The sequence below is a fragment of the Eschrichtius robustus genome (genome assembly GCF_028021215.1).
Source record: "Eschrichtius robustus isolate mEscRob2 chromosome Y unlocalized genomic scaffold, mEscRob2.pri SUPER_Y_unloc_1, whole genome shotgun sequence".
NCBI lineage: Eukaryota > Metazoa > Chordata > Mammalia > Artiodactyla > Eschrichtiidae > Eschrichtius > Eschrichtius robustus.
In genome coordinates, this window is record NW_027175152.1 from 24,498 (window position 1) to 50,666 (window position 26,169).

Here is a 26,169-nt window from a genome sequence, read left to right on the forward strand (position 1 = left end):
AAACCAAAATGTTGATTCCTGTGCTGCATCCCACAGATCCAGATGTAGTTGTCCCAGGGTGGGTCCTCAGCTCTGTGGGTTTTTAAAGCTCCCCAGATCCTGCTAATATGCAGCCAGTGCTGGGAACTACAGGTCTACTGCAGAAGCAGCACTTCTCTAATGACCTTGAACAGGATCACCTGGGGTTCCTGCCAAAATGCAGATGCAGATTCAGCAGCATGGGGCTGGAGAGTCTGCATTTCTAACGGGCTCCTAGGTTATGCTAAGCTGTTCCCAAGCATACTCAGGGTACAGCAAAGTACTAAGTAGCCACTAAGCACAATGCAAACAGGCGTCCACCCTCTCCCCAAACTATTAACTTTTAGTGACAGTGGTGTGAGCTTCAGCAACCAACCTTCTTTCCTTCTTTGTAGGATAGTTTTGAGAATAGTGTATCTAACACACTACTATATATAAAATAGATAAACAACAAGGACTTATTGTATAGCACTGGAAACTATACTCAGTATCTTGTAAAAACCTATAATGGAAAAGAATCTGAAAAAGAATATACATATATGTTTCCATTATAGGTTATTTTATATATATATAAATTAACTATACCTCAATTTAAAAAAAACAGAATAATGTGTACAAGATTTAAAAAAACAAGCATAAAAGGGTGGTATGAATAAAAGGGATCACTCCAGTTATCTGTTAAGAGAACATTTATTACAATTACAAGCACTCCCACTTGCTATGGTACCACTGCTCCCCACATTGATTGCAGATTACATAGGTCATCATTTCTTCATCTGGGTTTGAATTCTGCACCCAATCTGGAAGGAAGAGTGTCCCTCTGGCGATGATGGTGACCTGGCAATTGAATTTCTCGCAGCATCAGCACTTTATTCTCTTGGTCGGCGTGCCCTCCACCACTTGGGGCAGGTAATATTCCTGTATGCCAGATTCCGTGTAGAAGGCTCTCAACTGCTTCAGTTCGTGGCTGGCCATTTCCATGGCTGTCATTTCGGCAAATTCCCTTGGAGACATGGTCCCAGAGAGCAAGTTTTGCTGCAAGTGAGACTTGTGGGGGGTTTTCAGATTGGCAACTTTGCTTCGGATGCAAGTTTTATATTTTTTGAGGTTCTTGGAGTGAAGGGTAAAAATTTGCTCTTCAATTTCTCGTGCAAAGTTGTGCCACAGATCGGCTCTGGGTTGCTCTGTGGAAGGACTAGTTAGAGCTTCATACAGCAGCTCTGTGCATCTGGCTCTCACGGGCGCTGCAGGATCTGGCTGCTCACTCGCTCTCTCGTCGGGGGATTGAGGGTCACCGGCCCTGAGATGCGCTGCCTTAGGCTCCGCTCCACCAGGGCTATTTTCTGGCACGATCCTTTCAACAGCTCCTGCAACATCTTGGGATGCGTGCAGAGAATGACAGCTGGAGCTGCCCCGTATCTCATCCTGATTTGGGTCAGGAGAAAGTCCTTGATTTTCTTCTTTATTTCCACCTGGAGGAAATAGTTTAGGGCTGCCCCGGGGCTTGCAGCGAGCATCCTTATACAGAGCTTTCCATTCTGACAGCAAACACTTGGCTTTCTTTTTCAAAGCCGCCGTGGGGCAGTTTTTGAGGACTCTGTACACAGCCCTGACCACACCTGTCTCCTGGAGAGGCTCCGGAGTCACACGCAGAGTTTCTAGCTCAGTGAGGTGGTTGCCCAGATCCTCAAAATTCCTTTTAGACATCAGTGCTCAATAAGGGAAGCTCTGGCAGCTATCTGCTTCTTGTCAGACATCTTGTTACGGCTGCAAAGAAAAAAGAGGTTTCCATTTTCTCAAACTTGCGTTTGCCAGGCGCAGCTTCCTGATAGGAGCACAGCACTCTGTGCCGGTTACCTATGCAGAGAAAGAGTTTGTAATAAAAATGGGTGCAATGGATTAGAAAATGTAATCTGCCATGTAGTATGGTTTAGCCTCAAAAGTTTGATTCTCAGTAGTTAAAAAAAATATATGGCCCTGTAAATAGCTTCTGCGTTAACAGTTGCTTAAAAGAAGCATGCTGAAAGATCCGCTGTAACTTTCCCACCTCTAATTTTACAAATGAATGATCTTTCCAAATCAAGATTAGTCAACTGCTTTTTGTGGAATTTGGTGGTTATGTTGGGGATGAAAACATGCCAGTGTCAGCGTCAATGGGGGAAGGCTGAGGAGGTTGGACTATTCTCCCCCATGTTCAGCTATTTCACTGAACTGCTTGCTGATGTTACAGTCTTGAAGTAGTACTTTTCTGAATATAAAAGCATGAGAAACAGGGCCAAAAGTGGATGCTGTTTAGAAGTCCCAAGGAATCTAAAGAAACGATGAAGTGGCACAGGTTGGGAGGCAGCTGGATCCAGGTCAGATGGGCCGCAAAGTCAACAGGCCACACTGTGCTGACATCTGACTCTCCTGAACAACGGGGTCAAGGTTCCAACTCTGTAGTCCAGAGGATTTATGACTTTGGACTAACAGGTCCCTAGGCCAGAGTTTTGTTCCATTAACTTTTTTTTTTTAACTTTTAGGTGTAAAAAGTTGCTTAATGGTTATGTCTGTGTGAATCTCATCCTGGGCAGGCGAATGTTCACTTTATCTAACCAGTCTCTTTTTCTCTCCACATAATGCACATAACCTTGCCTACCAAATATCCTTGGATCTGTATCTGCCCATCTGGTCTAAACGTGAACATAAGCATCTTGATGGCAGGGATACTGTCTTTTCAACACTCCATGGACTCTCATTTTATAGCACGTGATATTAAATAAACGATCACCGATCACACATAGGCTAACAACGCTGAAGTGATTACGGAGAGAGTTAATGCAGTCTTCCTAGACACCATATCTGACAAGGGCTGTAAAACGTAAGGTCCTTGCAGTCAGCAATTCTACTTTTATAAATTTACTTTAAGGAAATAAGAGATGTGGAAGCTGTTTTTGTAAGAACTTCCTGCAAACTTAGAAGAAACTATGAGGTCCCAAATGGTTAGACTTGCACACAAATGTTCACAGCAGCATTGTTCGTAACAGACAAAAAGTGGAAACCACTCAAATGTCTATCAACTGAGGAATGGATAAACAAAACATAGTATATCCATACAGTGGGATGTTATTTGTCAATAAAAGGAAACTCTGATACAGACTACAACATGGATGAGCCTTCAAAGCTCTATGTTAAATTAAAGACACAGAAGACCACATACTGTACGATTTCATTTACATGAAACATCTGGAATAGGCCAATCTATAGAGACAGAAAGTAAATTAGTGGTAGCGCTGGGATGGAAGGAAGGGGGGAACCAGTGGGGTGGAATGAAGAGTGAGTGGCTACTAACGGGTGCAGGGTTTTTCTTGGGGGAGGTGCAAAATCTTCTCTCAAGTGGACTGTGGTGATGGGTGCACAGCCGTGACTACGCTAAAGACCACTGAATTGTACACTTCAAGCAGGTGAACCGCACAGTACGTAACTATATCTGAACAAAGCTGTTATTTACAACCAGCATCTAGGGACTTCCTTGGTGGTCCAGCAGTTGGGACTCCGTGCTTCCACTGCAGGGAGCACAGGTTTGATCCCTGGTTAGGGAACTAGGATCCCGCATGCTGCGTGGTAAAAAAAAATTTTTTTTGAATAATAAAAATGAAAAAACAGCATCTAGGGAATTCCCTGGCGATCCAGTGATTAGGACTCTGTGCTCTCACTGCTGAGGGCCCAGGTTCAATCCCTGGTCAGGGAACTGAGATCCCACAAGCCAGGTGGGGCAGCCAAAAAAAAAAAAAATTTTTTTTTAAATTAAAAATAAATAAAAAGAAAAAGAAAAACAACATCTAGAGTGCGATCCAAATTTTATTTAAAAATCACATGTGACGAGAAAAGGCCAAAAATAGATACAAAAAATTTCAGACAGAGGTATTTTCTGAAAGGCAAGATTTTAAGTGATTTTTGTTTGTTCTTTTACTCTTTTCTGAATTTCCTCTAATGTGTATGTATTGCTTTCCTAATCAGAGAAGTTATTAGTCTAATACAATTTCATGATAAACACTATACATTTAAGATATTTGTCCGCTGGAAAATGTCATGGTAAATGGATCATTCCACTTCTACCACTCTCTGAAATCAGGACACCACAAAGGAGCCACCTCACCTCACCTGTGGCTCTGCATTCAGATCAGCTCTCACGATTTCTTCAGAAGTCCAGTGCTGCATCGAAAACAGTTCCATCTCCCCTCAAACTCTATCCCCAAATATGAACAGTTAAGTACCCATGACTACACCTCTGAGGTTCCTAATGGTTTTCCCCACTGCACAGCTCAGATGACCAAGATTCTGGGTCTTGCATTTTTACCACCTGGGCAGTCTTTTTTTTCTCTATTTCTTTTTTAAAGTCAGTTAGCAATAACTCAATGGGCCATTGATTCTGGATCTTAAGTGGCATTTTCTAATTATCGAGAATTGCCAGTTTAATAGCTATTAAATAGTGGGACTTTATCATTGCTTTAAATATCTTGAAGTAATTTTTTATTCCCTCTCCATTATTAGATCATTTTTGAAGCAGAACGTGGCAAGGGCAAAACCGGAGAAATTGCGGTGGATGGCGTCTTGCTGGTTTCAGGCTTATGTCCAGATGGCCTTTTATCTGTGGATGGTTGAGTGTTACTGTTGTCTTTTGTATCTTTATATTTGGCTTTTTATGTCAGTTCTCTGTTTTTTGACATTATATCATAGATCCTCCCCCCATTTTAGAAATACAAACTGAAAAATTGTGATGTATCAACAGAATCATTATTGTAAGATGCCTTTCTTGTACAAGATATGCCAATATTTGCTTTAAATATAGTACCACTGTGTCTTCTCATTCATTTCTGAGTCTATAAAATGTGGATGTGTCAGTTTAGCCCTCCTCCCACCACCCTAGTACATTTGATGTGTCTATGTGATTTGATGAACCACTTTATATAACATTTTGAGAATTAAAAAAAAAAAAAAAAAAGCACAGAGAAGTGTTTAACTGTTTGACTTCTATGGCACTTCTTGGAAACTATAACATCACAGATAGACTTTTACCTAAGTGGCTTAGCCTGATCTTTCACAACCAAATTTGTATATTTAAATTCTTTGTAATAATAAGATCTAAATAATCACCTTGTGTCATAGTTTAAGTTTTTCTAAGTAAGAAAATGTGTTGTTGATTCTGTGTTTAATTATGTGTATGGTTATTTGCTTTGCTAGAAAATGTGTTTTTCATTCTTTTCTCTATGGAAATACGTATATATATATATATATATTTTTTTACTTACATTCTTAAAAATTCTTAAAATTACTTGCCATTATGGGAACACATGACTGCTTTATTAGGCCTCATAACTGCAATGCCAATTAGCGTAAGTTGTTGAATTCAAGGCCTCAGAGAAATACCTAAAACCAAATTATGCTAGTAGCCAGGTTCCAAAAAAGACTAATGCCTCCTTTCCTGTTTCTCTTTTCTTCTGAATTCAGGAACTGCTTTGTGTGGTAATGAATCCTGAGTGTATTCCCTGAGGATGAAAGTATATTCTGTTTGAAGAGTCTAGGTCAGAAAGAGGTTCAAGAGAGCTCCCAAACAGAAGATTCCCCAGATATTTGCCTGTTAGCCCGAAAGCAGCGAAGGCATTGAGCTGTAAAAGGAAGGAAAGCAAGAAGGTGTCCACTTACTAATCTTTAAAATTTGTAGCCTTACTCTTAGAGTTTTTTTTATACTGAAACTCTTAGTAATCCTTCTTCTTTGTCTTTTTTTTTTAAAAGTAATCCTTCTTCAACAATGTTCTCTTTAATACAACCAACACATACAACCTCTTAAGATGGTGGGAAAAAATACATTGTTCTCCCTTAGTGTGAAGTTCTTTAGCCATAGAGTCTATACAGGACTGTAGCTGTATGTGTTAGGATAACTGCTAGTTATAGAAACCCCTAAAACAGTGTTTCCAGGGAGACCAGATGGAGGAGTGCCTGGCTCAGTCAAATCAGCCTACAGAGTTGCAAGAGGTAATAAAGTAGTTGTGTTAAGATGTGAAAATTTGGGGTGGTTTGTTATACAGCAAAAGCTAACTGACACAGGTGGCTTCTGAAACTGTGCTAGAACTTGAAGAAGGACCCCCCCAACCCCAGCCCCCATCTCTTCAGTGACCAAGGAGATTTGAGAGCATAATTTGGCTTAGATTAAAGGAAAATAGAGGGGAGACCTTGCAGTGAAGGACAGTGCCCCAGTAATCCAGGTTACAGGAAGAGATATTGAACCAGAAATGAAATAGGGAGGCCTGCAATTATGTTACATATGGGGGAGAAAACCAATACACAAAGATGAGTTAAATTGAATAATAATATTTCATGTTTCTGTAATATCTGTAGCAGAGACTTCTAGTTGCCTACCCAATATCCATTCTCACCTTTTTCCCTACTAGTATAACCATATATATGAGGGGAATGCAATGTGCTCAGCTAAAAGGCTGTATTTCCCAACCTCTCTTTCAGATGGGGGAGCCCACTGAAGTCATTGGTGGGGCTTCCAGGAAGGATCATTAAAGAAGGCTCTCGGTTAGCAGCCCCTTTTGCCATTTCCCTTCCTCCTTCTTCCTGCCTGCAATGTGGTTGTGAAGGCAGGAGCTCTGGGAGCTGCCTTGTGACCATGAAGGCAAGAGCCACAACCTATGGAGGAGTACATAGCTGGAGGAAGCCTGGGTCCCTGATGACATGGTGGCATGTCTACCCCATCCCATACTGGTCGCTGCTTGACATTAAGTAAGACAAAAATAAACCTCTCTCGGCCTATCTAGGATTTCAAACGAAACACAACCAAAGTCAGCTGACCACTCTTCCTTGACCACTGGTGGGCTCCCCTGCCATTTCTACCATAAGACCACAGTGTTTGGGACTAACTTCTTGGACCTTAAATACCAACATGTTATTTTGAGTTGCAGTCAATGGCCTATAGCATCATGGACCTCCAGCCTGCAGTAGCATGGAATCATACTTGGGTTCCTTTGGGGAAACTAAGGTCAGATAATTGAGCCATGACTCCCATAGATGTTGACCCTGGCATCACCCAGTGTGCAGCTGCCCCTTGTCATCCATCCTCTCCCACGCTCTCATCCCCTCACTGTTATGGGCTCCCTCCTCTGGACACTCACGCCCACCGTTTCTGCCCCCTCCCCCATCACACGTACTCCGTTGTCTGGTAGACAGACTCTGTCTCTCCCCCTTAGCGGAACTGAGCTCTCCCAGGGCCGCCGCTCCGCCTGTGGCCAGGTCACATGAAGCTGCTCCTCCTCCCCCACGGCACTCTTTTCAGGGGCTGGAGTTGAGGGCGGCATCCTCGTTGCTCCAACTCTTGTCCACAGTCTCTTCTTTCTCTACTTGCACGTAAAGGCCACTGTTCCTTGAAGGCGCAGTTAAATAGCTCTTTGGCCCTCCGTCCTTCTAGCCATAGTCGTCAACCATCGTGGTGACATCTAGCCACATGACCGATTCAGAACCTGCCCTCAGTTTTTTGACCTCCTCTCTTCCAGTAACCATCTTCTCCTCCTCAGTCTCTGCCCTGTGGCCACCCCTTGAACTTGATCATCACCTCTGAACTCTTGAACTCTAACATCAAACTCTCCTGATTGATCTGGCTTTCTCTTCTTAATCTCCCCATGCTCATCCTTTGACCTTTTTAAAATGAAACCCCCATTCCCTTGACATTTCCATTTTCTCCCCACCTCTTGGTTTCTTCCTGGTTTGACTCTCCTCTCTAATAAGACACAACCTAGACCCCAAGGCCCACCATACCTTCAAAGACACCCTTGCCACTGCCTCCCCAAGGCCCGTGCTCTGGTGTCTTTCTGCCACAGCCGCCAGGCAGAGCCCCAATCTGGATCAAGCCAACTGCTTTCTTTTCTCCATCTTGTCTCCAGGCTGTGAAGCACTGTGAGAGAAAAGGACAGGCTGTGTAGACTGGGTCTGCAACAAAACCAAGATCTTCAACCTGCCGCAGGCCCTGAGTGCTGCCCAAATTTCTTACCACTGAATGGTGCTGCCTGTCTGCTGGTATAGACTAGATTACCTTCACCAGGATTTACCACATCCTCCAGCCTCACGAGTGTATATTAACATTGAAATAACAATGGCGTGAGCCCCGTTTTTGCCTCCTCAGGAGGCTGAATGTCAGCGGCTGCCCAAAGCACTGAGTTAAAGATTTTGAGACCACATCTGGGCCTCTGTCCTAAGCAAGGAAGGGTACTGAATGACCCCTGCTTCTCAGGTACTTGATGCCTCCCTAAAATTGCACTGATCTCTAGTGTGGCCTGATGTAGCCTATATTTTTGGTACTTTTCTCTTTTTCTTAGGCACAGAATACTTGTGGGATGACTCTGGAATACTTTTACCTGGAGATGTTTACAGATGTCAAGAACTATTCCCCTACTTGCAAGCTAACAAGTTGGCCTGTCACAGTTTCATAGATATCAGTAGAAAACACGAGACTCCTGGGTCAGAGGTGGACTTTATTACCCATGGGACAACAGGTAGCATGGGCCTCAGGGTCACACCACTGCCCCTTGTCCCCCACCCCGAGGCTCAGAGGGGGTGGGGCAATGCAGAGGCGGGTCCAGGTGGCTGCCGGGTACCCAGTGAGTTTGTGTCACAGTGAGGAACTCTGAGTTGAGGAAAGCCCCAATCTTATAAGGGGACCAATAGCCAACCTGCCCAAACATTGCCCCAGAAGGAGATGATATTTTTATCTTTTTCAGGAAACAAATCTGCTCCTGAGAAATAAGATACTATCTCTATTCTCCCAGGCTCTACCAACATCCTTGATAATATAGTACAGAACAAAAGCTGCCAATGCCTTTGTGCAGACGATAGGTGGAAACACAAGAGGCCCATGGAGAATGGCTTCCCCAAATCAGACTCTTATTACCTTTCAGGGATCAGAGAGATGAGGTGATAGCAGTGGGACTGGGTAGCAAGGTTGGCTTCTTATAAGTTTATAGCTTTGCAGATAACATTCTCACCTTTGATACTACTGCTTTCTTTTTCAGGACTGCTATTTAACTCTTGTTCCAATCAGACCATAAGATATCAGGTAAATTAGTTTCTGCAAAATAAACATAGAGTAAAATCATTCTACATTGTGGCAGAGAACTATCAAAATTTTATTTTTTTAATTTAATTTTTATTTTACATTGGTGTATAGTTGATATACAATGTTGTGTTAGTTTCAGGTGTACAGCAAAGTGGTTCGGTTATACATACACATATATCCATTCTTTTTCAGATTCTTTTCCCATATAGGTTATGACAGAATATTGGGTAGAGTTCTCTGTGCTATACAGTAGGTCCTTGTTGATATCTATTTTATATATAGTAGTGTGCATATGTTAATCCCAAACTCCTAATTTATCCCTCCCCCTCCCCTTGCCTTTCTCCTTAGGTAACCATAAGTTTGTTTTCAAAGTCTGTCAGTCTGTTTCTGTTTTGTGAATAAGTTCGTTTATATAATCTTTTTAGATTCCACATGTAAGTGATATCATATGGTATTTATCTTTCTCTGTCTGACTTACTTAGTATGATAATCTCTAGGTCCATCCATGTTGCTGCAAATGGCATCCAAAAGTTTTAGAATATGTTATAATTTGATAACTTTCCTCCAATAGTGGTTATTTGTTTTTGAATCAAGTATTCTTGCCTTTTAGAACATTTAAGAAATCTGACAGGGGCCAATTGGATAATGACCATTTAGCATCATTTCAAGTAAATGCAGTTCTTTTGGTAGGTGCAGTGCTATCAGACTGGCAATCCAAATCACTAATAGTTTCTCCCCAAGCAAGAATGAGGGGCAGGGGTAGTAGCTAGACATGTTTCCCTTTTAAAAACTGGCTTTTATAGAGAAATGCCCCTAACCACATTTGCCTGTAGATTGTTTTCAAATTCCTTTAACAAGCTTGAGGCCCTTCAAGAAGGCTTAGACCCGGCCAACATTTAAAAGACCATTGTAAATGAATTCGACCTTTTTTTTTTTTTCTCTTCCAGTCAGTAAAACAGTGACTGCAGATGCCAAATAGCTGCGTTCTGTGTCCATTCAAAGCATCATCCTGGCGCTGTGTGGATGCAGCTTCATGCTGTTTGGCCAGGGAATGGCAAGGCAACAAACAATTTGGGATTCCTCTAAATGTGTACAAATAAGGGTCCTTTTTTTTCTGTGGAGAATGGAGTTGTAGATTGGAGTAGTTATTTATGACTTCTGGGGAACTCTTACATCTTTAAACGTCCCGTCCTGCTTCATAAAATTTCTATCCTTAGCATACATGTGAAAAAATTCTGTACAACAGTTTATAAATAGACTTAGAGGCAGTAGTAAGGGGTGGTGAGAGTCTGGCCTGGAGCTGAGAAGGGCTGCCTCGAAGTGGGTTTAGGATAAAAAGTTTACATATGCATATATTTTTTTAACATCTGTATTGGAGTATAATTGCTTTACATTGTTGTGTTAGTTTCTGCTTTATAACAAAGTGAATCAGCTATACGTATACATATATTCCCATATCCCCTCCCTCTTGTGTCTCCCTCCCACCCTCCCTATCCCACCCCTCTAGGTGGTCGCAAATGAGGTATCACCTCACACTGGTCAGAATGGCCATCATCAAAAAATCTAGAAACAATAAATGCTGGAGAGGGTGTGGAGAAAAGGGAACCCTCTTGCACTGTTGGTGGGAATGTAAATTGATACAGCCACTGTGGAGAACAATATGGAGGTTCCTTAAAAAACTGAAAATAGAACTACCACATGACCCGGCAATCCCACTGCTGGGCACACGTATGCATATTTTTGACAAAAACTTGTCCTATGTATATCTCTAACCAGTTTGGGAATGTTATAGAAATTGTTTTCCACTTCTAGGTTGTGGTTTTGTTTGTTATGGTTTCTGCCACCCTGTGGCCACTTCCTAGAGCATGATGAGTGCTGGATTCAATGAAAATAGGTAAGAACTAATTACCCCTTCCTTCTCAGTAATTTCTTTGAGAGCCTATTATGTATTGCACGGACAGTGTTGCTCAAAACACATTTGGAAGTGCCTTCTTCAGGTACAAAAATCATACAGAAGATGTGGTGTGTCGATTTATGGTCATGCGTCATTTGTGACGGAAAACAGTACATGTTACCAACCCAGAATGCCAGTCCTAGGTATATACTCAATAGAATGCATCGTGGCACTTTCTGTAATAATCACAGTGGAACAACTCAAATATCCATACTGTCCCTTGTGAGCAGAATGGATAAATAAACTGGTATATTTATTCAATGAGATATTACCAAGAAATGAGAATGAACAAACTAATGCTACTCACAGCAACACAGATGAATTTTTAAAATGTGGCATTGATCAAAAGAAGCCAAGGGAATTCGCTGGCGGTCCAGGGGTTGGGACTCTGCGCTCTCACTGCTGAGGGCCCGGGTTCAATCCCTGGTTGGGGAACTAAGATCCCACAAGCCTTGCAGTGCGGCGAAAAAAAAAAAAAAAAAAAAAAGCCAGAAAGTACATACTGTATGGTTCCACTTACATAATTTTTTTCCCCTCTTCACTGACAAAAGTTTTGAGATCAGGGGCCATAACTCTGTGATGGAGAAGTTTGGACTGTGTTTACCCTTGGAGAGGGTGCTGTGAGGGAACACAAGGTGGGGGGACTTCTGGGGGGAGTGGCCATGGTTTCTTGATGCTTTTTAAAGGGACATGTTCACTCTGTGGAAGTCTTTGAGCAGCACACTTATGATTTCTGCCCTGACTTTTCTATATATGTGTTAGACTTCAACAAAAAACTTACTTTAAAAAGTTAAAGTATTAACCCCCCCCCCCCCCCTTTAAGATGAACCTCATCTATGTGACTTGGTGCCAGTTGACTTGGGACACCTGGAGTGAATTCGTCTCTTAATACCAGGCGGGTTGTGACTGAAGGCAAACGGCACTGGAGTCTTGAGGAGTCATTCAGCAGGAGCTGAGGCCTGAGGGTTTCCTTTCCTGCTGCTCAGGAGCCTGGAACACAGGCTCACCTTCCCCACATCTATTGCTCTTTCTAAACAGGGATAAAAGTTTCTGCGTCCCCTTTCCTATCCCTGTTACTGTCCTTTTAAAAATATTTTTCCTCCTGAGTTTGAGCTGCACACACACAGCTCCCCCGCTGAAAGGGAAACACTTTCTCCTTGCCTCTTTCGGTTTCCAGACCCTCTCTCAGAGTTCCAGCAGTGCCCCCTGCTGGCAATTTACGTGCACGTGTGTGGCTGCCAGCGGGCAAGCAGCAAAGAGGGCTGTCTTCAGCATCTCCTGCTTCATCCTGGCTCTGTTTCTCTTCTCCCCAGTGTCTTGCGAACTCATGCTTCTTCTGGGTACCGAGAACCTTCCAATCAGTCGCCCGTGAGATCTTGAAGAATCTAATCTTGCAGACCTCTCATTCTCTCCCAGTTCACCCCGTCAACATTTAATTGTTCAAGTCCCATTCTGCTGATCTCTGACAAGTAAAGAGAAACGACCCTTATAAGAAAACTCAGGTGTAAGGAGTAAAGAGCTGGCAGTGTAACCTTCCCTAAGTAATATTTGCTCTTTTGTAAAAGCAGCTTCCAATGCCTTCATACAAAGGAACGAATAAGAAGGCAATTTCAGTACCGTATAAGATCAGGGATTCTCTTCTGATGACTCAAATCACATAGCTACATTAAGACGGTCTGAGTCAGTGTTTGCTTGTAGTGAGAACAGAAACAGACCTCCACTAACCTACAGCAAAGGGAAATTACAGTAAGGAAACAGGAGTGTGCAGGTGGATGGAAAGACCAGAAGTCCAGCTTTGGAAATGAGCTGCAGGGTTAGAAGCAGAATAATGGGAAAAAGCCATTGCTCATCAGGAAGCCACCATCGCAGGAATAATCTCTTACTATGTTAGTCTCCACATTACTGTGCTTGAAATTCACATTCCAGGGAGGAGTGTGCCATCAGCCCCGCTTGGGTCATGTCGCTGTCCCCTGGCTAGGGCAGAGAGGGGCACCCGATGGCCTGTTCTGAAGGTGGGCTGAAAGCCAGGTGGCCAAAACCCACCAAAGTCCACCACGTAGACTAAATTCATATGTCCCTATTGCATAGAAACAGGCTTTGACACTGAATATATAATAATATATTTTCCAGATGCCAGGTATCTACACTGAGTGAATTACATTCAGAGAAAACAGGGTCACTGCAACACCTAAAAGAAGCTGGAAAGCCCTGGAAAGCTGAGAAGAGTAAGCTTTAAGAAGAAATTCTGGAATTCCCATTTAAAGAAAAAAAAAAAAAAAGCAAAAGTAAAAGAATAATATGATTTTCTTCTCGAAAACCAGGCTAGAAGGAATTGAATACTCCCCGTGAACATAACATAATCACAGAGCAGTGTTCAGGGCAGTGGAGATGAAGCAACTTTAGGCTTGCGTGATGACCAGTGCGTCCGGCTTTCCCTGGCTCTCCAAAGAGAAAAGTGGAAGCCTCAGAAGGACAAATGGGGGCAAAGACAGACTGAATGCCCACTGCCCGGGCTACTCTCTGTTTTCTTATGCTCCCTGGATTCATTTTCTTGAGAATGGCTGGAGACAAGCTATCACTGAGCAGCAAGTGATAGCACAACTGGGTACAGAAATCTCTTCCTCCCCTAGACTCTTCTCAGGCAGGAACGGCTTTCAGAAAGATGTTCCTTTGAGATAAGTTTTAAAAGTAGTGAGCCGAAAAGCAGACCCCTCACAGCAGCTGCAATGGGTGGGATAATGAGGGGAGGCATGTCTAGATCTTGGGATATGGTGGCTTTCCCATCACTAAAATCCCTGACTGATACTCCCAGATAACTAAAAATAAATATCAGGATAATGAATTGACATCCTAATTTGCATTTGTTTTTCCACTGCATTTTTGCCAAGTCTGGAACAACAAAAAAAATTCAGGCAGGCTTCTTACGTTCTCTTTCGTCAAGGAGATTTGGGATATAAAAATCAAAAGCAGACTTTTCTACAAGACATCCCCTTGCTGATATTTGCCCCCTGCAGGCTTAACCTCCTTGAGAAGGCTAAGCCAGTAGAAGGTGGAGTGAGGTGCCTGTGAGGGGTAGAAGCAGAAGGAATGAGGAGGAAAGTGAGATTCTCCAGGACTAGGAGCCACACCACTGTGTCTTCGTGGCCGAGCCCTGGGTGGGAAACGGTTGCCCAAACTTCCTACGGAGGATGGATTCCCAGGAGCAAGACTCCAGTAAAGTTTTCTGGGTCCAGTCTGGCATGGAAATTGAAGAGTGACTTGAAGAACCACGTGGGTGCACAAAATGTGGGTCTCCAGGGCCCTCACGATGAAGGGAAGATGTGCTGCCCATCTCTTAATGTACCACTTTTAGCCTTTCAGATGCTCAGGCCACCCTGGGGAGGGCGGTCCTCACTCAACCCTGTGTGAGCAAATAACGGAGACTGAATCCCACGCAGCGCCATCCCCCCACCGCACAGCCTAGTGGGATGGGGCTTTGGGTTCAGATGTAATTTGATTTAGAGAAAGCAACGCGACTTACCTTGTATGCCTAAATTTACGGAGTAAGACTCACATCTGCTACAAATATCCACAGCCAATATGACACTGATGAACTGAAATGCACGCTTTAGTCTGGACTGTTTGGCTTCCCCACCCTCCACTGCGCCCCATCAAGGTTTGCCCTAGTACTGAAAAAGTTCAGGGCACAGGTGCCTGCCTCAGGCCCCTGCTGGGCCTGTGTACCCTTCTAACAGGCCAGGCTTTTTGGGGGCATGTTTTCAAAAATGTGCATTTAAATAAAATCACTGTTTTGATAGCATACACCCCCAGCAAGCCATTGAGTTATGTAAAATTTTTCTCAGTATATAAATTCAGTAAACATGGAGGTAACTACGAATGCTGTGCAGAGGCATGCTTCAATTCTCCAACAGGGATCTCAGCCCTCTACAGCACGACTCAATGTTACGATCCCCAAACTATGCTACAAACACAACGAGTAAATATGTGGATTGGATGTGTATTGACTCAAATTTTTTGCAGTGAGAATAAACTAGAATTAAGGCATTCATTGGTCCTAAACCAGCCCTGGAATTGGGAAAGAATGGTTAGTAAGTTCATTAACTTGGCCCAACATATACGTTTATCCATAGTCATGTCTCAGGATGCATTTTATTTAATTAATTTATTTATTTTTTCATTATAAATTTATTTATTTATTTATTTATTTATTTATTTATTTATTTATTTATTTATTTATTTATTTATTTTTGGCTGCGTCGGGTCTTCGTTGCTGCACGTAGGCTTTCTCTCATTACAGCGAGCGGGGGCTACTCTTCATTGCGGTGTGCAGGCTTCTCATTGCGGTGGCTTCTCCTGTTGTGGAGCACAGGTTCTAGGCATGCGGGCTTCAGTAGTTGTGCCTCACAGTCTCTAGAGCACAGGCTCAGTAGTTGTGGCGCACAGGCTTAGTTGCTCCGCAGCATGTGGGATCTTCCTGGATCACAACTCAAACCCATGTCCCCTGCATTGGCAGGCGGGTTCTCAAGCACTACACTGCATCAGGGAAGCAGGCGGAGTCCCAACCACTGCACTGCATCAGGGAAGCCCAGGATGTATTTTATTTTATTTAATTTATTTATTTATTAAAAAAAATTTTTTTTAGGTATCTATTCTTTTTTTTTAAATTTTATTTATTTATTTATTTATTATTTTTGGCTGAGTTGCATCTTCGTTGCTGCGCGCGGGCATTCTCTACTTGCGGCGAGCAGGGCTACTCTTTGTTGCGGTGCGCGGGCTTCTCATTGTGGTGGCTTCTCTTGTTGCGGAGCACAGGCTCCAGATGCGCAGGCTCAGTAGCTGTGGCGCATGGGCTTAGTTGCTCCGCGGCATGTGGGATCTTCCCAGACCAGGGCTCAAACCCGTGTCCCCTGCATTGGCAGGCAGATTCTTAACCACTGCGCCACCAGGGAAGCCCCCAGGGTGTATTTTATATAAGATGTTCTGCTGTGATTCAAGTGTGATGAGGGAATGAAGGGATGCTGAATCTAACACCTGACACTAAGGGCATGGCTGTTTGGTTTGACGCCTAGTACAGGAGTTTACTTCCATTGACTAACACGTTCTCTTTCACAAGCAAAGTAGAAATGGAGTCCTGAACATACTTCTTGTCACCACTGGTTGGTACTCTGCTCTTCGTGTATCTCCTTCCAGATTTCACCCTATCTTTTCCCTTCCCACCTCGAGCAAACTTCTCATAACAGCCTAGAAGGGCTGTCCCCAGGGCTCTGCTCCCTTCCCTCCTGGTGGCTCTACAGTGTGGCTTTCCCTCTTCCCCTCCAAAGACACGACTCCTGCAAAGGTCGGTAGCCACCTCCTGATGGTCAAACTTGACAGACTGTCATTTTTATCCCATTTGTTCTTTCTGAGCAGTACATCCCATTGGTCAACTTCCTCTTAAAACTCTGCTCCCTTTTCCTTTATTAAATCCTCTGGGCAGTAAAGGATGAACTCAGCAGGTCTGGGTTGTCCAAACCCTGCACATTCCAAAGACAGGTTTGGACCTTGACTGGTTCCTGGAAAATAACCTCTAAGTCCCTGGAATATCTTACCTCTTAAGAGTGTCTGTGGCCACGCCAGATGATTTATGATAACAATGTGATTTATGGTGGGGACCTTGGGCCACACAGTATCAGCCTGTCCTCCAGAGAAACTAAAGACTGAGTAACTAGGGTCAGCCATGTGGGCAGTCATGCGAGCAGACTGACCCAGAACAAAACCCCTGAACACCAAGGCTTGTGTGAGCTTCCCTCATGGGCAGTACTTTGTGCATGTTGTCACACATCATTACTAAGAGAATTAAGAGCTGTCCCTATGACTCACCAGGAGAAGAAAATTACACTCTTGTGCCCAATCTCTCCTCTGCCCTACATGGCTTTTCCCTCTGCTGATTTTAATCTATATCCTTTCACTGTAACAAACTATAATCGTGAATATAACAGGTTTTCTGAGTACTTTGAGTCCTTCTAGGGAATCATTGAACTTGAGGGTGGTCTTAGGTACCCCAGACAATGGCCACCCTCTCAGTGCAGTCCAAAAAACATTAAAAAAATGACCTTCTAGATGTGGTAGGTATATACAATGGAATACTACTCAGCCATAAAAAAATGAAATAATGCCATCTGCAGCAACTTGGATGGACCTAGAGATGACCACACTAAGTAAAGTAAGTCAGACAGAGAAAGACAAATACCATATGATATCACTTATATGTGGCATCTAAAATATGATACAAATGAACTTATCTACAAAACAGACTCACAAAAATAGAGAACAGACTTGTGGTTGCCAAGGGGGAGGGTGGTAGGGAGGGAAGAAATGGGAGTTTGGGGTTAGCAGGTACAAACTATTACAGAGAGGATGGATAAATAACAAGGTCCTACTGTATAGCACAGGGAACTATATTCAATATCCTGTGATTTACCATAATGGAAAAGAATATGAAAAAAAAAATATATGTATAACTGAATCAATTTGCTGTACAGCAGAAATTAACACAACTTTGTAAATCCACTATACTTAAACAAAATAAATTTTTAAAAAAGTGACCTTCCAGTCTCCATTCATTGTGATAAGTCCTGGGCATAAAATGAATGAGCTTTCACATGTTAAGGAGTTTAGAGCCTGGTTTGGAAGGAAGTTGGCCAGAGGAGCCTGACACACACCAACAGCTCATTCCCATAAAATGCTGATACGCATGCACTTGACAAGTATTATCATTAGTTGTGCTATTAATTACCTCATCTATTTCACTCCAGAATATAAGCTCTTTAAGTGGAGGAAAGAGTCTAATTCATCTTTGCAGCCCTAGTGCCTAGGTACTTCAGTAAGTGTTTCGTTTTGTTTGTTAAATCACTGAAAAAGAATGTAAATATCTCGTTTAATATGTTTTCCACTTACGTTTTTGGGAGTATCAATCCCTTGATACAGCTGAATCTTCCCCATCTTCCACCGTTCATCCGTGTTCCTGGTCTATCTCCCATGCCAGGGCATTATTACTGTTTTTCACAAACACTCGAAGTTTCCCTACTTTGTTTCCAGCCAGCCGGTAATGAAAGAGCAAACAAAAGTTGCTTTGGGGTTGCAGGTCGGGGAGGACAAGTTTCAAACGGCCGATGTCCTTCTTCTGACCTGCCAGGACCGGAACTGCCATATAGTAGCCAACAGCTTGAAAGAGAAGAAAAACCCCCAGTTAATGAGGCCAATGTAAAGGGTTTGGCTATACTGTATAAAATAGCTGTAAAAAATGAACGCTTGTCTCCTATAGGGAAAGCTGAAGTCCTTTTCATTTCGAACATTTAGGAACATTTTCATGCTAACGTGAATTTTAGGGATCACAGGGCTGAAGTTCTTTGCTCTCCAGAGACGGTAACTAAGAGTTGGAGAAACTGAAGAATTTGTTCACATTCACAAAGCTTGGTAATAGCAGATATGGGGCAGGAACCTAATTAAATGGTCTTTTAGCACTGTAGGTGATTTTCTGCTAATGGAGAACTTGTGTTCCAGAACTTTCCACATTGGTTGTTTGAACCTTGGAAGGCATTTCCCCACTGAGTTGGTATGTATGATGGCCAGCTCATTAGGTGGGTCCACAGTGCGGTATTTAATCCACAACATACATGACTTTGTACCAATGGTATCATGGAGCTTAGCCACCATGTGTAACGTATCACTCCAAGTTCGGCTTGAAGATGGCAGGAACACAGGTCACCTTCTGTTTCTAAGATCCGTTTCCCAAGAATTTTTTAACCAGTGTGGTGGATGTTTGCTCATCTCCAGTCTTCTGGTTGTGGCTTTGATGGACTTGGGCAAAAACTCTCATAGAGTGGGGTTTGAAGAAGTTGATAGGAAGAAAGAATTCCTCTAGAAGCCAGGAAAAAGACACGGTGGGTGGGTGGAGTCTTCTGCTAGCCCACAGACACTCCCAGGACCCAGGTTGACAATGTTTTGGTTTTCACTGGACCCAGAGATTGTCTGGTCTTCTTCCCCAGTCAGTGAGTTTGCCAGATTCAGAAAATAAAAATACAGGCTGCCTACTGGAGTTTGCATTTCACACAAACAACATGTCTGAGATATACTAAAAAGTCTGTGCTGCTTATCTGAAATTTAGGCATCCTATATTTTATCTGGCAGCTCTTCTAGTTATACTCTCTTTTGTGACCCATTGTGGTAGGTTTCCCTTTCACTCCCAGTTCAAGCCCACTTTGATCTGTCCTTGAGATTTTATCCTTCTAAAAATGATGATTCATCCCATGTTTCTTTTTTATATTTAACTCTGTAGGGAAGAACCAGCCCACCTAGAGATCTGATGGAGGCTCAGGAAGGGAGGGAGGACAATCCGAGTGATGCAACAGCTGAGAACCCCAGGGTCATTTCTGAATGAGGTGTTTGTAAATAGGGGACTTGTACCCTCTACCCTAATCCCAAGTTCTAAAAGGAATTTTTGTTAGGAGATATCCAGGTTTCCTGATTGCATGTAAGGGCTTGCAAGGAAAGACCTCGGGGAGGAATTAGTCTAGAGGAAGGATCTACAAGAAGGATCTTTTACCTGAGAGCTGAGCCTATACATCCCCAAATAAATAATTTGGTAAGGATCTGGATTTCCTAAAGGTATAACAGTTATCTCTAACTATAGAATCAGCCTTAAATGACCAAGATTCGATTTACGCTCCAAATGGGATCAGCCAGCCAAATGCTCTGCCCAAAAGGAAGTTAGAGCTCATCGACAGTATTTAAGTAGGCAGTGGAAAGCAGGCAGCTCAGAGCTTAGGCAGAGAAAAATCCAAGGTTAAGTGGAAAGAAAGAAATCCTCAAGCAATAGAAGGGAAATGCCAGTCCAAAAGTTCAGATTGCTGATGTGATGTTCATTACGGTTTCAATGCTCTGAGGTGTAACTCTATTAAAACTCCAGGTTTAGGCAGAGATCATGTTTCCTTTCCAGATTCATATCCCCTGCCTCCCAAACCCAAAACAAAACCACAGGGCACCACAGCTGGTAAACTGGGGAAAAGAAACAATTTCCTTCCCCCTTTCCCCAAATACTCTTAACCTTTACACGAATTCCCACATCTGTCTCTCAGCAGTAGGAGAGTGAGTATGGAAGAGGTTTGCTGGAGAATCCTTTGCGGGGGTGGGTAGGTGAGTGGGAGAGGGATTAAGGAGGAGAATATATGCTGACCCAAGTCAATCATTCATCAGGGGAGACTTGGGAAGGTTTAAAAGTTTCCAAACTTTCAAACAACCCTGACCACACAAGTGATAGGAAAAATGACCCTCCCATCATAGGAGCTCTCTTTCCCTGGGCCGTATCGCAGAACATGAAACAGTGAAATCTGAATACCATTATCTCGGTCAGCAGGATTCCAGTCGAAATCATCTTCTATATCCTGTTTCCAGTCACAGACCCCGTGGTCAAAGCTGCAGTCAATTGAGATATTTAAATCTGCTAAGAAAAAGGGTGCATTTCATCAACATTAAGAGCATTATGAAAGGGAATTCCCTGGCGGTCCAGTGGTGAGGACTCCACACTTCCACTGCAGGGGGCCCGGGTTCAGCGTTCGAACCCTTGTCGAAACTAAGATCCTGCAACCCACGTGGCGCGGCCAAAAAAAACCAAAAAAGCATTAGGAAAATGTTTAACACTGGGAGCTTTGGAAGTCAGTGCCATGTTTTCAGTTGCTGTCAAGAGTTTAGGGAATTTGGAGGACTTGCCTGGTGGTGCAGTGGTTAAGAATCCACCTGTCAATGCGGGGGACAAGGGTTCGATCCCTGGAATGGGAAGATCCCACATGCCGTGGAGCAACTAAGCCCGTGCACCACAACTACTGAGCCCGCGCTCTAGAGCCCGCAAGCCACAACTACTGAGCCCACGTGCCACAACTACTGAAGCCCGTGTGCCTAGAGCCCGTGCTCTGCAACAAGAGAAGCCAACACAATAAGAAGTCCATGCACCGCAACGAAGAGTAGCCCCTGCTCGCCGCAACTAGAGAAAGCCCGCGTGCAGCAATGAAGACCCAACGCAGCCAAAAATAAAATAAATAAAAGAGTTTAGGGAATTTGGGACTAGCAGATACAAACTATTATAAATAGGATGGATAAACAATAAGGTCCTACTGTATAGCGCAGGGAACTATATTCAGTATCTGTAATAAACGATAATGGAAAAGAATATGAAAAAGAATATATATATATATATATATATGTATATATATATATGTATATACATATATATGTATATATATATATGTATATACATATATATATATATATATACACATATACATATATATATAAAACAGTCACTTTGCTGTATACCAGAAGCTATCACAACACTGTAAATCAACTATACTTCAATTCAAAAAAAAGAGAGAGCTTAGCCAAGCTACTCCACAGTATCGCTGCCCTGGCATCCGTTTTGTTTGGCACCATGGCCTGTGGGGGCCTCTAACGGGCACTAGCCCTTGTGCAAGTGAATGCCCTAGATAAAAGCCTGCAGAGTCACGAGTAAAAGTGAGTTCCTGATATGACTTCCCCAACAGCCCCTGTGATCGACAGTCTCCCCTGCTTCCCAGGGCCTTGCCCTTGTGCACTCCTTAGATAAGACCCCCTCGTAGCTTACCAAAACCCCTATTGTTTTTGTTGGAATCCAGCAATCCAGGCTTCGCCCAGCAACCCCAAAGCACTCCACACATGGACCCTAATAGAGGCGTGTGCCCCACATCCTGCCTCGACCTCCCGCTGTGGTCCCTGGAGGCCTTGCCATGTAGTCCCTCAGGACCCAGAGTAATAAGCTTCTCTATCTCAATTTCTTTTGTGGGCTTTTGTTGAACCATGTGGCACCCAGGAGCTCTACTTAACGAATGTTAATTTAACAAATCCTAACAACTGCATAGACTACAGGGCCAGTTAGTACAAGCTTTGAACCAGTGCCTCTGGTTACTTTTATGTAGATTGGGGTCAGCAAACTAACATCCTGGCCCACTGCTTGTTCTTGCAAATAAAGTTTTATTGAAACACACCACGCCCATTCATTTACATATTGCCTATGGCTGCTTTTGAGCTACAATGACAGAGTTGACAGATGCAACAGAGATGGTATGGTTCACAAAACCTAAAATATTTACCGTCTGGCCCTTACAAAAAAAGTCTTAACCCCTGATGTCCGTGTCAGAAAACACCACTGGGAAAGAGGGGAAAGACTGAGATGCTTCTGATTCATAACAAATGCCAGCCTCTGGCTTGGATTTGGGGGTTTTGGCAGTTTATACTGAAGAATAAAGGACTGGTAAGGAAAGGGGAAAAGCTAAAGAGAGAAGTGGCAGCAACTGTTTGTTGACTCATTACGAGCTGCAAAACATTTTCATGTACCTTACATCATTTGATTTGGTTGTCACAAAAATTCTACAATCAGGCCCATTTTCAGGAAAGTAAAACTGAGAGTCATAAGTGATTTGTCCAAGTCCCACAGACACTGAGGGCTGGAACTGGACCTGAATCCTAAATCAGACTGAAATCCAGGCTGTCCATCTGCACATATCTTAAGCCAGTACAAACACATGGCTTCTTCTCTCACTTTCCTTTCTTCCTAACCCCTATTTTTCCCTATTCCAGCAAAGATATTTTATTTCTAGTCCCAGTTTTAAAATTAAAAGATGGCAGGGGGATGGGATGAATTGGGAGATTGGGATTCACATATATACACTATTGACACTATGTATAAAACAGATAACTAATGAGAACCTACTGTATAGCACAGGGAACTCTACTCAATGCTCTGTGGTGACCTAAATGGGAAGGAAATTCAAAAAGGGGGGATATATGTATATGTACAGCTGATTCACTTTGCTGTACTGCAGAAACTAACACAACATTGTAAAGCAACTATACTCCAATGAAAATTAATTTAAAAAAATGATAAATAAATAAATAAAAAGATACCAGGTAACACTTGCTTCCAGTTTTCAATATTCTTTAGTGAGTGCTATTACTCATTTGATAAGTTGATGTTAGCAGCCCACAAATAATGCAACATACATTTTTCAGTTGATTTATAACTGTAGTGGCACGTTTGTCCCAAACTCTCCCTTCTTCCACATCATGTGGGACGTGGGGAATGTAAACTGGGGCAATGGAATGGTATGTAGCCAACCATTCCGCCACGAGATAAAACTCAAGGCTTTGGTCTCACCAGCACCATATTTCATTTGTATAGCACTTTAGGGTTTACAAAGTACTTTCAAATACATTCTCTGATTTAATCCATACCACCTTCCAAAACAGATGCTGTTGGTGCCGCACCAGTACGTGTCGGCATGTTATGTTTCCTTGCAGGCACAGGGCTTTCTACTGCAAACACCACAGTTCTCTGAGTGCGGGTATTCTCTGGCTGGAGCATGCTTCGCCCAAGCCAGGCAGACCAAAATACCAGGGAGTTCTTTCCCCGGGAGAGCTCTCAACAAGTGATGGACACGACTTGGTGGTTAGCTACCTCTGCTTCCCTGCCTTTGGGTAGGACCACTAAGTGCTGGAATTGGACCTGGACCTGAAGTCAGATTGGAATCCAGGTTCTCTCCAGTCTTGTAGAGGGTCCAACTGGGATGCAGATCCAGTTGTCACAGTGGTGTCCTTCCCTGATTTTATGGCAGGCCAGGAGCACCAGGGAATTAACACCCTCCTGGGAGTGGCCTTCAATCAATGTCAGATGGGAGTTGGTGTATAAATACCCCAGCTCCCTTGCCCCTCCAGTAGGATAATTCTGAGCCACGTGTTCTATACACTGGCTCCCAGATTCCCCAGTTGGATCCAGCTCCAGGCACCTACAGTGGAAACTTGCTCAATGACATGCCCTTCATTGCCTCCTTCTCTTCCCCCGTCTCCAACCACTGTTTCCTGGAATCACTGCCCACATAAACCACTTGCACACAAATTCTTGTCTCAAGGTCTGTTTTTGAGGAACTCAGGCTCAGACAGCACGTTAGAGAGGAGTGTTGCTCTTATTCTGACTTTACACATGAAAGCCATGAAACATCACAAGCCTAAGTGACCTGCCCCAGGCAATCAGCAAGTGGAAGAGTTGGGGGGCCCACCTGAGTCTACTAATTGAGACTGAGCACTCCGGACACCTTATTCAAAGACCTTTAAAATCAGAGGCATAAGCTAATAAGCAAAATTGTAAACTTGCCATGTTTCATTGAGGATTATGGAAGAAAAAGTAAAGTAAGAAACCTGGTTGATTTGGGGATCCACAAAGGACTCAAATAATTTATTAATGTCACTTAGAAGTGTAAAGCAGAGCTGAGGCAGAAGTTCCAACACCTAGAGAAGGTAGCTTATCCCCTGAGCTATAAAACATTTGCTTCCTAACCAGGAAAATGGGAGGTAAGATGTTTGATGTTTGATGCAGAGAAATTTTAAAAGCGGAACACTAGGACATCTCTGGCAGTCCAGTGGTTAAGACTCTGCGCTTCCACTGCAGGGGGAGCAGGTTCAATTCCTGGTCAGGGAACTAAGATCCCGCATGCTGCAAAAAAACAAACAAACAAAAACGTGCGACACTTAGGAGAAATATGGAAGAAAACAAGATGCCTACAGGAGTTGGGTCATGGGTCACTACCCTTTGGAAAGTTTTTCGTAGAAGCTTCTCAGATTAAATTTGGAGGAGTGCAGTAGAGAGGTACTTTCTTCATGGTGGAGATTGTCCTATAAACCAAAAGGACAGAATTGGAGAATGTAATCACATGGTAAACACAGAAGGAAATCCAGTTAGTGCAAGCTTAGGACATGTATAGTGGTAGAGTGAAAGTTTGCAAAGGAAAGAGATCAAGGCATTCATATTTACACCAAGTAAAAGGGATACATATATAGGTAGGCTTTTCCCTCATGTCTGTGTAGAGATGCGCATGTAATTTGTCGTGGGTAGTGAAAGTGCTAAATAAACTCAGAGGAAATTAGGGATCATGCCTAAGAAATTACAGATTATGAGGCTTTGCTAGAATGATCACAAAAATGGTCCCAATTTTTACCCCTCCCTGTGTCCACGCTCTCTGCAATATGACGTTGTCGTGCCTTCCCCAACTCTTAAGCCTGGGCTGGCCTTATGACTTGCCTTGGCTGATAGAGTATGACAGAAGCCATGCTGTGCCAGTTCTGGCCTAGACCAGGCCTGTGTGCCTCTGCTCTCTTTCTGGGAACCCTGCCAGTGCCTCACAAGAAAAAGCTTGGCTAGCCTCCGGGAGGATGAGAGACCCCATGGAGCAGGGCAGAGTCAGCCCAGGGGTCCCACCTGAGGCCCCAGGCCTGCGAGACAGCAGAGCTAAGATGAGCGAAGTCACCGAGCGGGCCCACAGCTGATGCAGACACATGGGCGAGCCCCACCCAGACCAGCTCAGATCAGCAGAACTAGCCAATCCACAGAGTCACATGCAAAGCTAAATATTTATTGATATAGGCCCAAGGGTTTGTGGTTGTCTGTTACAAAGCACTACTGTGGCAATAGGTAACTGACACAGGCACTTAGGGCCAGATTTTAGTACACGATGATTTTCAGCTTGTGGGTCCCCATGGGTTGGAGTTGAAGCAAATGAGTCATTTTCTGCCATCTCCATACATAATGATCTGCCTCACTTCTTTACTCTAGGTGTCAGGTGGAGAGAAGACAGCCTTACAGTATCATAATCATTGGTATTAATCACATAAGGACCTGCTATTTTCACACTGGCACTGGGTATCATGATGTAACGATTTTTCCCTTGGGTATTTAGGAATGAAGCAGTGATTCACACACAACCATCTCATCCTATGAAGAAATGAAAGGACCACGGGACACCGTGAGACAGTGTATACTCGGAAGAAGGCATTACTCACCTCTGTGTTCCAGTCGGGATGCTGTAGCTTTTCTTTGGACCAGAACCAGATCAACTTCACCCGCTTCGTTCACCTTAGGGGCTAACAATGAACACTTGATCAGTTAAAAAAAAAAAAACAAAAACCCTAAAGCCTCACGTGCTAAGAAGTTATGAATGAATGAACAAAGAGGGTTTTACCATATACAGCTGGCCCTCCATATCCATGG

General features: G+C 43.3%; 2 protein-coding genes across 2 annotated transcripts in view; both read right to left on the bottom strand.

Annotated features, from left to right (window-relative positions):
• Positions 1–717: 717 nt before the first annotated feature.
• Positions 718–1,775, bottom strand: LOC137757652 (transcription elongation factor A N-terminal and central domain-containing protein-like). Its single transcript, XM_068534267.1, is given in 2 exon segments — positions 718–1,730; positions 1,733–1,775. Coding segments are annotated over 2 exon segments (1,056 nt in total).
• An 11,187-nt stretch (positions 1,776–12,962) lies between these two features.
• Positions 12,963–26,169, bottom strand: part of LOC137757659 (epidermal growth factor-like protein 6) — a 41,592-nt gene continuing 28,385 nt past the window's right edge. Inside the window, 5 exon segments of the mRNA XM_068534272.1 lie at positions 12,963–13,037; positions 18,000–18,071; positions 18,073–18,266; positions 20,440–20,541; positions 25,962–26,042. Coding sequence (XP_068390373.1) covers positions 12,963–13,037; positions 18,000–18,071; positions 18,073–18,266; positions 20,440–20,541; positions 25,962–26,042 — 524 coding nt within the window.